The sequence below is a fragment of the Oryx dammah genome, unplaced genomic scaffold, assembly GCF_014754425.2.
Source record: "Oryx dammah isolate SB20612 unplaced genomic scaffold, SCBI_Odam_1.1 HiC_scaffold_28, whole genome shotgun sequence".
In the NCBI taxonomy this organism is placed as follows: domain Eukaryota; kingdom Metazoa; phylum Chordata; class Mammalia; order Artiodactyla; family Bovidae; genus Oryx; species Oryx dammah.
This window is the reverse complement of record NW_024070212.1, coordinates 7,699,646-7,715,461: the sequence shown is the minus strand read 5'-3', so window position 1 is coordinate 7,715,461 and position 15,816 is coordinate 7,699,646. Positions and strand designations below refer to the sequence as shown.

General features: G+C 38.9%; 2 protein-coding genes across 2 annotated transcripts in view; both read left to right on the top strand.

The window, feature by feature from the left end:
* The first annotated feature begins 851 nt into the window (after nt 1–851).
* On the top strand, nt 852–7,950 carry DUSP12 (dual specificity phosphatase 12). Its single transcript, XM_040230022.1, has 6 exons — nt 852–1,359; nt 2,265–2,378; nt 2,471–2,589; nt 3,380–3,476; nt 3,779–3,965; nt 6,804–7,950. Exons 1-6 carry the CDS (start codon nt 1,016–1,018, stop codon nt 6,978–6,980), a joined length of 1,038 nt encoding a protein of 345 aa, XP_040085956.1. The 5' UTR covers nt 852–1,015; the 3' UTR covers nt 6,981–7,950.
* A 5,432-nt stretch (nt 7,951–13,382) lies between these two features.
* The window catches only part of ATF6 (activating transcription factor 6), a 245,338-nt gene continuing 242,904 nt past the window's right edge, over nt 13,383–15,816 (top strand). Inside the window, exon 1 of the mRNA XM_040230020.1 lies at nt 13,383–13,524. Within this exon, the coding sequence (XP_040085954.1) occupies nt 13,473–13,524 (52 nt within the window). The 5' untranslated portion in view covers nt 13,383–13,472. The remainder of the gene's footprint in view (nt 13,525–15,816) is intronic.

The window sequence follows — 15,816 nt, the reverse complement described above, 5'->3', positions numbered from 1 at the left end:
TGTACGGATGTGAGAGTTGGACTGTGTAGAAAGCTGAGTGCCGAAGAATTGATGCTTTTGAACTGTGGTGCTGGAGAAGACTCTTGCGAGTCCCTTGGAATGCAAGGAGATCCAACCAGTAAAGGAGATCAGTCCTGGGTGTTCATTGGAAGGACTGATGCTAAAGCTGAAACTCCAGTACTTTGGCCACCTCATGCGAAGAGTTGACTCATTGGAAAAGACTCTGATGCTGGGAGGGATTGGGGGCAGGAGGAGAAGGGGACGACAGAGGATGAGATGGCTAGATGGCATCACCGACTCGATGGACATGAGTTTGAGTGAACTCCGTCCGGGAGTTGGTGATGGACAGGGAGGCCTGGCATGCTGCAATTCATGGGGTCTCAAAGAGTTGTACACGACTGAGCGACTATACTGAACTGAACATTCTCTGAAGACCTGCCTTTCCCAAAATTATACAGTTCATGATTGAGTAATAAACTCAATTTATTAAAATTACACTTGGATTCTTGGTGGTCTTTGAGTGCACTGGCACAAAACCATGGGATCAACATTTTCAAATATACAGAATAATATACACCAACAAGAAGTCACATACCAATAAAAAAAGGGGGGGGCAAAAAGAAAAAAAAATTAAAGAAAACAAATGGTTTCATACGTACTGTAAAAGTGTAGTTCAAATGTATAAGATTATGGTACTGATTCAGTTGGTGGGACTATCATTTCAACTTGAATCCATTTTCTGCTTCTGCAGAAATCTAGTAAAATCTCAACACTAAGAACCTGAGAAACCCTGTAGGTATTTGCGTTAGCGTTCGCAAGCCGCTGGAATGGGGTTTAGCTCCGCCCAGGCCGAAGTCACGTCACCTTCCCCAGTAAATCGGCGTTCACGCGGTCGACGAAATCCTCCGAGGCAGGAGCGGCGCAACTCAGACCGGCTGGTCCTACGATAAGGACGTTCTAGCCGATTGCCTACTCGGTGGTAGGGCCCGCCGCAGCCCGGCCTCCGGGCGCCGCCATGTTGGAGGCGCAGGACGGAAGCCATGGCTGCGAGCACCAGATCAGCGGCCAGAGCCGGGCCCGCTCTGCCAGGCACATGCTGGAAGTGCGTCCGGGGCTGTTCTTGGGTGGAGCCGCGGCCGTCGCGGAGCCAGACCACCTGAGGGAGGCGGGCGTCACGGCAGTGCTGACGGTGGACTCGGAGGAGCCTAACTTCACAACGGGGGCTGGCGTCGAGGGTCTACGGAGTCTGTTCGTGCCAGCGCTGGACAGACCCGAGACCGACCTGCTCAGTCATCTGGACCGCTGTGTGGCCTTCATCGTCCAGGCTCGCGCCGAGGGCCGCGCCGTGCTCGTGCACTGGTGAGTGGTCGGGTCCGTGGGGACAGCAGCCCGCCACGCTCTACCCGGGCCCACCTCACCCTTTTCCTCCCAGGGCCCAGGAGAGGACCAGAGGGCTGCCGGACCGCCGGGACCTCCACCCTCCTGCGTAGGCTTGTGTCAGAGAGAGGAGTGGGCAGGACACGGTCCCCTGACGACGCGCAGGCTTTTCATTCATTTTGTTTGTGTTGGTTCATTGTGCAGCCGCTGAGTTTTCGAGGGTAGGAGGAATCTTCAGATAAATGACTAAGTCTCTACGTCTAAAGAGTTTAAATCTCTTCTCGAGTAGCCAGACACATGACTGAGGAAATGCACACTAGGATGCGAGGTGTGGAGTTAAGAGAGATTATTGTAATAGAGGTTAAGGTTATTCAAACTTCAGAGGGAGCACAGGCTGTTTTCATTGTTTTTGTTTGAGGCAGGCGTGGCCGATGTAGGGGAGGTTTGGGGAGAGAAAATTTGATTAGGACGTAGCAGTGGCAGAAAGAGTGTGATTACAAGTTTACGCTTACTGAGTCAGCAATTTTACAGCCTGCCTTTGTTATAAATATTACATAAAGAACATAAGGTAGTGATAAAATAGAAGTTTGGGACCAGATCTCCAGGGCCTTTATAACCAAGAGCAAAAGAGTTTAGATTTGTTCTGAAGCCATTATAAGATGTTAAAAAATTAGTGTAATTATTTTTCAGTAGGTAATGCATTTACATGGTTCAGTTAAAAATGAATAAGGAAATAAAGGAATACTTCTTTTGTACAGCAGTAGTATTTCAGAGGCAAAGGATTTACTTGAGTAGAAGAAGCAGACAGACTTTACCATTTATAGGGGGTGGGTTTTTTTTGTTTTTGTAATTGTTGCTGTTTGATATTTTAAAGGTTTCTTTTTCAGTCATGCAGGGGTCAGTCGAAGTGTGACTGTAATAACCGCTTTTATGATGAAGACTGACCAGCTTACCTTTGAAAAAGCCTATGAAAACCTTAAGACTGTCAAGCCCGAGGCCAAGTGAGTTACTTGTTACAGTAATAATTCTGCTTTTGTGATGCAGTTTTATTTATTTAAAGAAAATTTAACTCTGTATCTGTTTGCCCTTGCAGGATGAATGAGGGGTTTGAGTGGCAACTGAAATTATACCAGGCAATGGGCTGTGAAGTAGATACCTCCAGTGCAGTTTATAAACAATATCGTTTACAAAAGGTTACAGAGAAGTATCCAGGTAAGTAATAATTGGCAGTATGTATTCAGTCCTTTGTGGGCGTCCCTGGTGGCTCAGCCTGGGTAAAGGATCCGCCCGCAATGTGGGAGACCTGGATTCCATCCCTGGGTTGGGAAGATCCCCTGGAGGAGGTCATCACAACCTACTCCAGTATTCTTGCTTTTGGAAATCCCGTGGACTAAGGAGCCTGGTGGGCTATATAGTCCATGGGGTTGCAAAGAGTCAGACACAACCGAGCAACTAAGCACAGCACACTCAGTCCTTTCTAGATGTAGTTTATTCTGACACTAGATGCTTCAGGTGCATTATTTCACTTTTGAAGCAGGTACTTTTATTTCATTTTGAAACCATGGTTTAGCAAGAAATAGCTTGTTCAGGATCACATGGTTTGTAAATGGCTGGCTCGAATTTGAAGTCAGGCAGTCTGTGCCTGGAAGCCAAGGGCTGCATCACTGTGCTCTCCCACCTCGTCCTCATTTCTCAACAGGGGAGATTTTTTTAAATTTCTGAGATTAGCATTTTGTTGTTTAGTTGCTAAGTTGTGTCTGACTCTCTTGTGGCCCCATGGACTGGCTCCTCCGTCCAGGGGATTTCCCAGGCAAGGATACTGGAGTGGGTTGCCATCGCCTTCTCCCGGGGATCTTCCCAACCTATGGATCAAACCTGTGTCTTCTGTATTGGCATGTGGATTCTTTACCACTGAGCAACTTGTCTCAATTTGACACAAACTGAATTTTGTCTGAAAGTGCAGAGTTGATTTTGACAAATGGATGCATTTTATGTTACGTAGAATTGCAGACCTTACCTCAAGAACTCTTTGCTGTTGACCCATCTGCCATTTCACAAGGATTGAAAGATGGGGGTCTCTACAAATGTAGAAAGTGCAGGTAAAATATTTTGTATCCTCTGGAGATTTTGTCTCAGTAGAAAAGTACTGAAAGTTTCAGTTTCTTAAAGTCTTGTAGGAAGAATTTGTTTAATGGAATAATGCAGAAATTTCATATTCAGATCTGGTTTCAAGAAGAATATGAATTCTTAAAAGTTATCTGGTTACTTGTAGAGGTTATCAAAAATTAAAACAGCATAATCATTGTTATATTAACTTGCTCTCTAAGAAATAGTGCACTTTTAATCTATTTTTCCATCCTTTTGGAAATCATTAATGTTTTTGTTTGTTTGGGGGTTGTAGGCGATCTTTATTTAGAAGTTCTAGCATTTTGGATCATAATGAAGGAAGTGGTCCTACAGCCTTTGCCCACAAGAGGATGACGGCATCCCCCATGCTTTCCACAGGGAGTCAGGCTCAGTGTACATCTTACTTCATTGAACCTGTACAATGGATGGAATCCACTTTGTTGGGAGTGATGGAAGGACAGGTGAGAACGCATTTTACTTTCTTTAGTTTTATTATGTCGTCTGTATTTTGTTCCTTCTTTCATTTTAAACCATACTTTAGTGTTTTACTCCATCTTAACTGCTTTCTTTCTAAAGATTATATCTTTGTAGTATAGGCAAGATTCTATCAAAGATAAATTAGTTAAATAAAAACCAAATGATCTAAAATAATGATCCATTTTTTGGTTGAGAGCTTTTGGTCTCAGTTAATTCCTTTTAAGGCTATTTATATTTTTTCAAGTTAAGACAAATTAGAATATATTTAGCAAAACTTGAGCTTTGTAAGAAGTAGGGAAAATCATGGATTTTAAAATTAGATTTAAAATTTCTTCTTAACTTCCTTTTTTCTCCTTTGGCTCTATGTATCTCTGTTTTTTTGATTCTTTTAGTTTTATATGTTTGTTACAAGATTCTTTTTCATTTTTTACTAATTCTAAAGAATGCAGCTCATATGAGCATCTTGTGACAGCTACAACTCTCTTTTGGGTTTACTTGATATTAATGTAAAGATATTCTTAATCTAAGATGTAATGATGTTTAAAGATTAAGTTTGTATAGTGAGTTTTTATGAAACTCACTGTATTTCATTTGAAGAATACAATAATTTTATAAAACAGAACAGATATACATTCACATTTTATATACGAGGAAACTTAATCTACATTAGTTAATGTCTTGCCTAGAAGGGGGTACCCTATATTCAAACCCATGTTTTCAGATGCTGCTGAGATATTTATTTATCTCAGTTTATTGAGATATAATTCACTTGCCATATAATATACCCATGGAAAGTATACAGTTCAGTGGTTTTTAGTATGTTCACAGGTTTTAGAATCTGTCACCATTTTTATCACTACCAAATAAACCTTGCACAGAAGTCACTTCCTACTCTTGATACTATTTGTTGAAGTCTACTTTATCTGTTTTTTCTTTTGTGGCTTATGTTTTTGCCTTGCTGTTTTTATTTATCTTGGTTGCCTCTTGTGGCTTGTGGGATCCTGGTTTGCTGACCAGGGATTAAACCCTGGCCCTCAGCAGTGAAAGCTTGGAGTCTTAACCATTGGATGCCCAGGGAATTCCCTTGCTGCTTTTATTTAATCTGGGAAGCACCCAAGATAAAGGCATTTATTTTATTTTTTTGTGACATATTCTAGGTCACATATGTGCATACTTATTTGTAAATTTATTTTCGTATAGAATATATACCTAAAAGTGGAATTCCTGGCTTGAAGAGTGTACATTTTAAAATATTACTAATATTCTGGGCTGACCTTAACAATGCCCACACAAATTTGCCTTTCACTAATGTTGAATGCATGTACTCATTTCCCCATACCTTTGGCATATGGATATTATAAAATCAGTAAGGTTTTGTCTGTCTGTGAGATGAAAAAATTCATTAATCCTATGGTGTCTTAATTTGAATCTCTATGACTACTGCTGAGACTATCATCTTTATGTACTTATCAGGCATTTGTACTTTGTTTTGCAGGAAATTTCCTTCATATCCTTGGTGCATTTCCATGGGTTTTCTCTTTTTCTAAGGAATTTAGGAGCTGTTTATGTAGTCTAGTGTTTCACATAATGCAGGTGTTTTCTCCAGTCTGTTGCTTATCTCAGCTTTGAGATACACAGTTTTTTTTTTCAGTTTATTGAGATATAATTGATATACAGCATTGTATAAGTTGAAGGCGTATAGCACAAATGGCCTGACATACATATATTATGAACGTGGTTTTTTTAAATTACGGTAAAATAGTCATAACATGAATTTACCATTTTAACAATTTTTAGTGTGTAATTCAGTAGTATTGAGAATGTTCACATTGTGCAACCATCACTACCATCTTCCCCAGTTGAAATGCCATACCCATTAAACAGTAATCCCCCACCCCCTCCTCCCCCCCGCAACCACTGTTCTACTCTCTGCTTTTATGAATGTGACTCCTCCAGGTGCCTCATAAATTGGTGGCTGGCTTATTGCACTTGGCATAATGTCCTCAAGGTTCATCCATGTTGGAGCGTGTGTCAGGGTTTCCTTCCTTTTTAATGCTGAATAGTATTCCATTTTATGTGTAAACCACATTTTGTTTGTCTACTCAGCTATCCACGGATATCTGGCTTGCTCCCTCCCTTTGGGTACTTGGAATAATGCTGCTATGAACATGGGTATACAAATATCTGTTTGGGTCCCTGCTTTTATTTATTTTGAGTATAAACCCAGAATTGGAATTACTGGATCATACAGTAATTCTGTGTTTAATTGTTTTGAGGAATGTGGTATATTTTGTCAAACTAAAAACTTGTAGATATTTGTGTAATCAATTTTAGTTTTGAGTTTTATGTACAAACTTTGAAAGATTTTTCTGTCTCATCTTGTTTATGATGACTGTATTTAAAGTGTGGATCAGGTATGCTCATGTTACTGTACTGTTTGCTTGAAATGCTCTAGTCTTAGTACTACCTAATTAGAAACAACAATTTAAGTCTTTAGGTGAAAAAAAAAAAAAAGTCACCATATACGCCACAGTCATGAAACCTTCTGTTTCATGCCTCAGTCTTCACCTTTCTTCTTTCATTCTGGAATTAATCTATTCCTTCTCTATACTCCCAGAGTACAACATACTTAACAATTATTGTAGTCTACTATCCATTATAGTAAATTGCCATTACATTTCATCTCACTGATTAATTAGATCATCAACTCCTTGAAGCTGTGAGCCATGTCTTGCCATGTCTTACCATGATCTGTTACCAAAGATAATTACTTGTTTTATATAAAAGTGAAAGAAAAAGTAACACGTCTTGTTTTCTTTTAGCTTCTCTGCCCCAAATGCAATGCCAAGTTGGGTTCTTTCAACTGGTATGGTGAACAGTGCTCATGTGGCAGATGGATAGCACCTGCTTTTCAGATACATAAGAGCAGAGTGGATGAAACGAGAATGCTGCCAGTTTGGGGATCACAAACAAGAAAAACAGGAACTTGTTACATTTGATGACTTGCTGATATGTGCTACTCTTCCTTATTGTCATCTGTGGCAGATTGTGTAGTTTTTAGGCCATTCACATTTCATTTGCAATGTGAGAAGGTAAAATCACTTGATGTTACTTAGAAATTAGACATTGTCAGCTTCTTAGACTAAGTAGATGGCTTTGTATAGAAATCAGAACTTTTTAATCATGTAAATTATACTTTGATATTAAAATCTTCTATAACCTGGATACTTTCTTTATTTCATATATATTAAAAGTTGTGATTTTTTTCCCATCTTTTAAAAAAAATTATTTTTTAATTGGAGGAAAATTGCTTTCCAGTCTTGTGTTGGTTTCTTCTGTAGAAAAATGCAAATCAGCCATAATTACACATATGTCACTTCCTTAAAGTTGTGATTTTTGGAATGTTAGTTATGAATTCCTCAGTTCTAGATGGACAGAATAATGTCCAAAACTTAAAACTGTCATATTTAAGTGACATCCTTTTATTTTTAGAAATGTAAAGCAAATTTGCGGGGATGTGTTTTGACGTTTTCTTTTAAGAGACATTAGTAAAGCTACGTAAGTCTGGATTTTTCTTGGAAATGTAGAAGGAAAGGACATCAGTAAAATGCTGACTAAAATGTCTTTTTTCTATTTTTGTTCTGGAATCCCAGTTATCTGAGTTTTTAGAAAAACATGTTTAAGATAGTTCTGGAAGTAATCTGCTTAAAGAAATATATTAATGTTAGGTATGTTTCTAATGATGAAGAAAATTAAATGTGGAGTAACTGCGTATCAATCACCTTTTTAGCCTGGTGTGTTAAGAGTATTGGGAAAGGTAAATATGTCCAGATTAGCTTTTTAATGTGATCTCTGGAGACTGGAATTTATTTTACTCATTGATAATAGTTAGAATTGCACCTGATTAGATGTTTGAACATTTACATGAGATGAGAATTAACTAATAAAGTAGTCCATGTTCTTAATACATATTGCATATCTTCACATGTGAGTGGATCTATATGTACATAAAACCCAACATGGAAGTTACTTTACATACAAAGAAATGTGAATCGCCATCCTCTTTAAAAGGGTGGGACTGTTACAATTGACTCTTAAGAGTATCTCAGAATAGGACATGGAGCCTTTGGCGACTTTCATTTAATACATTTTTCTTAGGAGAAAAAATTTCTCCATTTCTGTCTTAGCTTTCATAATAGCTGTTCACCTCTTTACTTTGTAATATTTTCCAGAAAGATTATTAAAAACAATTAGGTTGAACCTTTGCGTCTTTGTAGGTAAAAAGTAGTGGAGTAGCAGCAGTTTCATACTGTTCAAGTTACCTATCCACGACACTGGTATCTGACAAAATTATATAGATTTTACTTGAATTTATAATTGTCAATTCAGTAAATAGTTACTAAGCACCTGTTGTGTACAATTTGGTGATATATTGAACAAACTAGATAAAACCTCTGCCTTGTAATTTACATTGTTGCCAGGGGAATTGACAAAACAGTATCTTTTTTGAATGATAATTAGTATTTGCCAGTGAGGAATCATTTTTGGATACATGACTATTAATGTAAATTTTGTGAAACATCCTCTAAGCAAGATTTTCAGATTTGAAGGCTTTCAGTGTTTTGTTTTTTTCTTTTTTGGCAGGGGGTGGGGGATAGATAGAAAATCCATTATGCCTTTGTTCTCAAAAAAGAAATCTTTTCTTTTTAATTTTTAAGAATACCAGTGTAAAACATTTGAATTTACACATTTGTTGAAAACAGCAATATTAACCTTATTTCAGAGGCAGTGTGGTACAGTGAAAACAGTACTGAAGTAGAATTATTAGAGAGTGGCTCTAATCTGGCTCCACTGATCACCATCTTCTTGGAAGTGAGCAAATCTTTTGAAAATTGAGTCATTTTTCGTCTTCACCAAATGCTGCTGCTAAGTCATTTCAGTCGTGTCCGATTCTGTGCGACCCCATAGACAGTAGCCCACCAGGCTCCCCCCATCCCTGGGATTCTCCAGGCAAGAACACTGGAGTGGGTTGCCATTTCCTTCTCCAATGCATGAAAGTGAAAAGTGAAAGTAAAGTCGCTCAGTCTTGTCCGACTCTTAGCGACCCCAAGGACTGCAGCCTACCAGGCTTCTCCAGCCATGGAATTTTCCAGGCAAGAGCACGAGTGGGGTGCCATTGCCTTCTCCGCTTCATGAAATGAGATTAATATATCCTCTGCTCTCCTGACAGGGTTGTTTGAAAGGACATTTTCATTAGCTTTAATTTGTTTTTACCTAAAAGATAATGCTAGGATCCACATCTGAGTTTTTCTGAGGATTTTTGTGATACAGTGCTGACAAAGAACTTTATATAGTGCCTAGCCAATAGCAGTCAACAGTTTCTCTTAAAATAGCTGCAATTTCAGTTAAAATAGCTGCAAGTGAAAGATTGTCACTTCCTCAAAAGTTACATAGCTATCTAGTGAACCTAGATTAGAAGTAAGATTTGACTTACTCCAAAATCTGATCTTTTAACCTCTATATTTATTGTTTGAGTTCACTGTTCAGGGTGATATTTGTCTTGAAGATACACTGAAAATGTCAATCAGATTGTAAAATCTAATAGTACTGATGAAATGTAGTTTTTAAGCTACAAATTCACTAGTCAGGCATTCTACCAACATTGGCAGGATTCAGACAGTACAAAATTGAAGTTTACATTCTATTTGTCTTAATATTTAGAACTTAAAGCTACTAAGCTATTAAAATGTTTTAATCTCTTATCTTGACAAATACATCTTCATAATGACCTGGAAGATGTTTGAATTTAGAACTCTGTGGAAGTTTTGTGACAAAATATAGCAATGCAGTGAGTTGGCTCCTACCCACAGATTGCCCCTCTTTCCCTACCCCTGGATTTGTCCACGGGGACCCTGTGCATATGTATTATTTGGACTCCTAACCTCACATTTCTAAGACTCCTGGCATACACTACTGTCATAGTTCTTAGGAGGTCAGAGGCCTGAGCAAGGCATGGAGCTATTTGTGTATCAGAAGTGTGTCTGGAGCGGGTATATGTCCTGGCTGTGCACATCACTTCGGCATCATGGATTCTTAACCTGTGGGAAGAGACATTACCAGATGCTAGAGTAGAGTTCTAGGTATGGATCTAGACATAAAAGTCTTTGAAATTTTATTTCTCTGCCAAGGGTTTAAGTTGAAAGCAAATGAATTAAGTTATTTGATAACATGCAATAGGTATGATTTAAAAAGACCTACCAACAGCTTATTTCTTAATGAACATTGATGTTTCTTTTAAAAAATGTCTCCAAAGAAAAGATTTTGCAGAAACAAATGAAAAAACAAAAACCCGAAACCTATCAAACCTCTAGATATTACAATCAGGAATCTCACCAAGTGAAAAAATTTACAGGACAAATGATGTTTTTGTTTTCTTTTGGCCCTGCACAGTGGAATCTTGGTTCCCCAACCAGGGACTGAACCCAAACCACAGCAGTGAAAGTGCCTGGTGGTGAAAATGCAGAGTCCTAACCACTGGACTGCCAGGAGTTCCTCCAAATGAAGACTTAAGAATTCCCCAGATTCTTTTGTTTGCTTGAAAATTTCCACATTAAAGGTGAATTTTAAATGATATGTTTCCCCTGTGGCTCAGATGTAAAGAATCTGCCTGCAATGCAGGATACCTGGGTTGGATCTCCGGGTTGGGAAGATCCCCTGGAGAAGGGAAAGGCTACCCACTCTAGTACTATGGCCCGGAGAATTCCATGGACTGTATAGGAGAATTCCATGGACTGTATAGTCCATGGGGTCGCAAAGAACTGGACACAACTGAGCAACTTTCACTTCATCTAAAATGATAAAAACGATTTTAAAATGTTAATGTTTACATAGAGGATTTACAGTAAGGAGGGTATAGCTCCGTGGCTGAGCATTTGACTGCACATAATTCAGTAAGGTTTTTGAATACAAAATTGCTGTAAAAAGTCAATAGTGTTACTATATGTCAGCAATAACTGAATTAATTTTTTTTTAAAAAAAGGATGTGTAAAATGAAACTAAAAATATGGCAAGAAAAATTCCCTCAGAGGGATGGATTTCTTATGCAATATACAAATAGCAGAGATCATTAACAAAAGATTGATAAATCTGACTACATTGAAATTAAAACCTAGAGGACAAAAATCCCATAAACAAAGGCAAATGTCAACCTCAGAGAAAAGTATTTGCTACATACACACGGGTTAAATGTACACATCATTGATAGAAAGAAAATCCGTGGGAAATTTTATGAAAGATATGAATGGGCAATTTACAGAAGAAATAAAGTTTAATGAATATGAGAAGATGTACCACCTCTTTAATTGTCAGGGAAATGTAAATTATAGTCACACCCTTCACAGGCAAAAAATAAAAGTCTGATTACATCTAGCAGTGAGAATTCATCACTGCTAATGACAGTGTAAATTGGTATTATTTGGCAAATATTTGGTATTCCTACTTCATGAGCCAGCAAGTACCTTAAAAGACATTCTTGCATATATGCACAAGGGTACCCATACGAGGATATGTTTTATGTGACAGTAAAATATTGAAACCGTCCAAATGTCCATCAGTAGGGAAATGAAAAACTTTATGGAAATGCCATATAACAGTTAAAACATATCAAAAAATAATGTTGAATGAGAAAAGTGACTTGGAGAAGACTAGTGCTAAACATTTATGTAAATTAAAATACCCTAAAACAATACTGTATGTATCTATTCACATATTTAAACATAATAATGGACTTTAATGATTATCATAAAATTCATAATAGAAGTTGTCTGTGTGGACGAAGGGAAAAGAAGCAGAGGAAAACAACGTAGCTCAGCTTAATCTGCAATGTTTAGTTTCTTATGAAAAACCTGAAGTGAAAATAGAAATTGTTTATGTTTATTTTTGGCGGTAAGCACACAAAGTTTGTTTTGTATTATTATTATCTCCACTTAAATAAAAAATTTAAAAAATTAAATTAAAACCCGAAAACTTGCTGGAGTTAAGTCACGGCGATTTTCTTAAAAAAAAAAAAAGACTAATGTATGTGGTGGATATTGAAGATTCTTGGTAATTTTCGTTTTTGTGGCAATTTTTGAATTTGCAGTTGGGTGAGAGTAAAAATCTTATAAATTTCACCTGATATGAAAAATGATTAGTTAGCCGATGACAGAATCACCTTTAATGTAAGAAAATTCTGTGATTTTTTTTTTTTCGGGGTTTGCGTCCCAGGGCGATTCTGTAATATTCCGGGTTGTGTAATCCTCTGTAATCATCCAGCCACGAGGAGTTTTGAGGATTCTGGGAAGCGCTTGTTTTGTTTAGTAACCGAGGGAAAGATTCCACTTGGTCCTAGAGGTATACGTGTTCTTTTCCTTTTTTTTAAATATTGTGGTGGCTTTTGCCATAATATTCACATGAATCAGCGATGGGTGTACATGTGCTCCCCACCCATCCTGATCCTCCCTCCCACCTCCCTCCCCATCCCATCCCTCAGGGTCATCCCAGTGCACCAGCCCTGAGCACCCTGTCTCATGCATAAAAGAACATACGTGTCCTTAAGGTGGAGGCTTTTATTAAATATTCAACCGCTGAAATGCTTTAAAAAGAAATTTTAAGTCGCGGTGTTGAAACTCTTTCATCAAACTGAGTTCAAGTTTTCAGTTAGAGTTTGTGGTGTAGGTGGATTTTTTTTAAAACAAAATCGATCCATACGTTTTAGTAGTGAAAAGATTGGGAATTTACATTATTACAGGTCTTAGGGTAAGGTCTCGAGGACTCCCTCTACTAGGAGCTAGGCTTTGGAAATGTATATTTAAGGCGGTGAGCTGATTTTTATTTTTGGAAAGTTCATCTTTTATATTTATTGTATTTAAATTTGCTGAAATAAAAGTAGGCTTTCTAGAAGTACGATGCATAGTGTTTTTGCTTATCTCAGATGCTGTGCTAGTAGAGGGGAAGCTCTAACGAATGTGGAAAAGTAGTTGTGTATTTTTCTTCCACACATTTGTGTACATGGAGAAATTTTACACTCATAGTGAGTTATTAAAATTAAACCAGATTTACTTGCTTAGTCTAAATTTTGTTTTGATGTATCTCCACTGTGGAATGAAAGGGGACGATGTTCAGAATGGGTTTTTCCCCATTTCTCAAAATATTATCAATATATTTTATTTAACCGACGTAGTGTTTGCGTCTTTCTTTTTTCCTTAAAACAGCAGAACAGAAAATGCCGAAAATTCCAAAAGGGAAAAATAACTTGCGCAGCGGTTTGTTTAAAACTAGCTCAGGCTCTGACGTCCCTCGTGCGGCAGAAGCAGTTTGTCTCCATTCGGCCACCGTCGCGTCAGCGTTCCGGCGTATTTTGTCCGTTCGCCGCCGCCGTCCCAGGACTAGTCACCGAGTTTCTGGGCAGGGGAACGTGTGTTTCGGGGGAGCCGGCTGGCGTTGCCGGCACCATGGAGTCACCCTTTAGTCCGGGACTCCCGCACCGGCCGGATGAAGACTGGGGTGAGTGGGATCTGAGGCTGTGTCGCGGGGGCTCCAGGTTTCTTCCTCCCTGCTTCCGCGCCCTCTCGGTGACAGGTGTGGACGAATCCTGTCGGGGAAGCGAGGGTCGCTCGTCGCTTCCGTCCGTGGTCCTAGTAGAGTATAGCAGAACCTGTCGGTGTCTGTCCTGGCGACGTGAGTGTAAAATACTGCCTGACTGGAATTACTCTCGTGTTTGGCTGTTTCCTGTGGGAAAGTACCAGGTGATGATTTGGTGCGGCGAATACGACGTCATTAGGAAGCTTAGGGCAGGATGGCCGTGACCACCAAAAAGGCTGCAGGGTTTTTTCTCAGAGTGTGCGATATGGGCGATGCTTGCTGTGGAATGTTTGTGCGTGTATGAGCACTTTTGGTTCGTCTGAAAGAAGACAGACCTTTTCTGAGCTTCCACTATTGATCGAGGCTGATGTCCATATTGGCAGAGAAGCAAAGCAGCCTAGCGCCTGACCTCAGGTTGCTGTTCATCTACACCTAACGCTTATAAATAGGTATAATCCTGATTGCTCTCCGGATACAATTCCGAATTTGCTTGTTACGGATATTTTGTTTGGCTTTCTGGCAGGAAGAGTAGGAATGGAATGTAGTCGAAATAAGAGTAGAGAAGCTTTATCATCCAGTTTGTTTAAAGAAAACTTGTCCTTACCTTGTAAGGATAGTAATATTCTTACCTTAGCAGAGTAGTACTTACACTGTTCTTGAGCTTCAGTGTGAATTTGGGGTTGTATACTTCCCTGAATGAGTCCTTTAGCAAACCTAAAACCTACACCATTCATCACCTTTAACATTTGGGGGAAATACAGACTGACCATCTTTTCATTGGACCATCATTGTCAGTAGCAAGAGTGTAATCTCAGTTCCCTTTGTTGAACTGAAATACTCATTTGATTTTCCAAGGGCAGAACTTCTCTTAAATTATATACTATTAGAGATTTATTTCAATCCTTGGGTAGATTTTCTGAGTTGTTGGAAAAACTAGACTGTCTCTTATAAGAGTGTACTTGTAGTGTAAGTAGTATAAGCCTAGTATAATCTTATACAGTATAAGCCTACTGTATTTGGCTTGGGAAAATATATTTGGCTTTGGAAAATATATTCCTATTACAATAGGAACAATTGTCATTTATTAAACATTTTGTGTGAGGTGCTCTGCTAAGCTCTTAGATGCACAGATAAGGAAGCTGAAGCTGAGAGAAAATGAATGCTCAAAGTCTTATAGCTAGTCAGTGTCAGAAGCAGGACAAGAACTACGTTTGTCTACCTCCAAAGCCTGTTAACTTAGTCACTATTTTATATTGCTTTCTAAATTATTTCTGCACATTTGATTCTTACCAGGATACCCCCAGTTATTAATGAATCTAGTATATTGGGTAGTTAGGATCTATTTTCTCAGCTAGTCAACTATTATATGATCGTGATGTTTCTTAAACTATAACTGTGGTATACTTCCTGATAGCATTATTATGTTTCCTGATACTCAGGCTGCATTTTCTTGACTAATTTTATCTGTTGACTCCTACTCTTAATGTTCTTTAACAGATCATTCCGTTCTTTGTAGTAGGTTCACTGACTCAGCTCGGGTGTCTTGCCCTGCCCCTCCCTGAATATGCCATTTCCCATGGTTTTCCAAGCTTGTCTTTTGACACTGTTAAATCTTCTCTTAATAGAACATTTTACTTCTGATTCCTCAGGTGATCAGTAAGTAATATAGGTTTTGCAGGTGCTGGAGTGAAAGGTTACTTTCTGCTAGCATTTTTCAGTAGAATGTGGGTTCTTTTTTGGGAGTTGCCATTTTGGGTGTTCAGGTACTTCACTGATTTGATTTTTTTTCCTATATTACAAGCTGCTGCTGCTAAGTCATTTCAGTTGTGTCTTACTCTGTGCAGCCCCATAGACGGCAGCCCACCAGGCTTCTCTGTCCCTGGGATTCTCCTGGCAAGAACACTGGAGTGGGTTGCCATTTCCTTCTCCAGTGCATGAAAGTGAAAAGTGAAAGTGAAGTTGCTCAGTCCTGTCCCACTCTTAGCGACCCCACGAGCTACAGCCCACCAGGCTCCTCCGTCCATGGGATTTGCCAGGCAAGAGTGCTGGAGTGGGGTGCCATTGCCTTCTCCCAGTCTTTCCCACTAGAGGGCACAAAAATTCTCTAAGCCAAGCTAGCCAGTTAAAATTTTAAAATCAGATCATGTAATTAGAACTTGTGACTCTAACAACTTTGAATAATTAAAAATGGCTTACTCAGAACAGCCTATGACA

Excerpts from the sequence above, each read along its gene's own strand:
- DUSP12 (XM_040230022.1), top strand. The coding sequence starts at position 1,016 with ATGTTGGAGGCGCAGGACGGAAGCCATGGCTGCGAGCACCAGATCAGC. Across the intron at positions 2,379-2,470 it reads ACTGTCAAGCCCGAGGCCAA|GATGAATGAGGGGTTTGAGT; the intron begins GTGAGTTACTTG and ends TTGCCCTTGCAG. Across the intron at positions 2,590-3,379 it reads GGTTACAGAGAAGTATCCAG|AATTGCAGACCTTACCTCAA; the intron begins GTAAGTAATAAT and ends TATGTTACGTAG.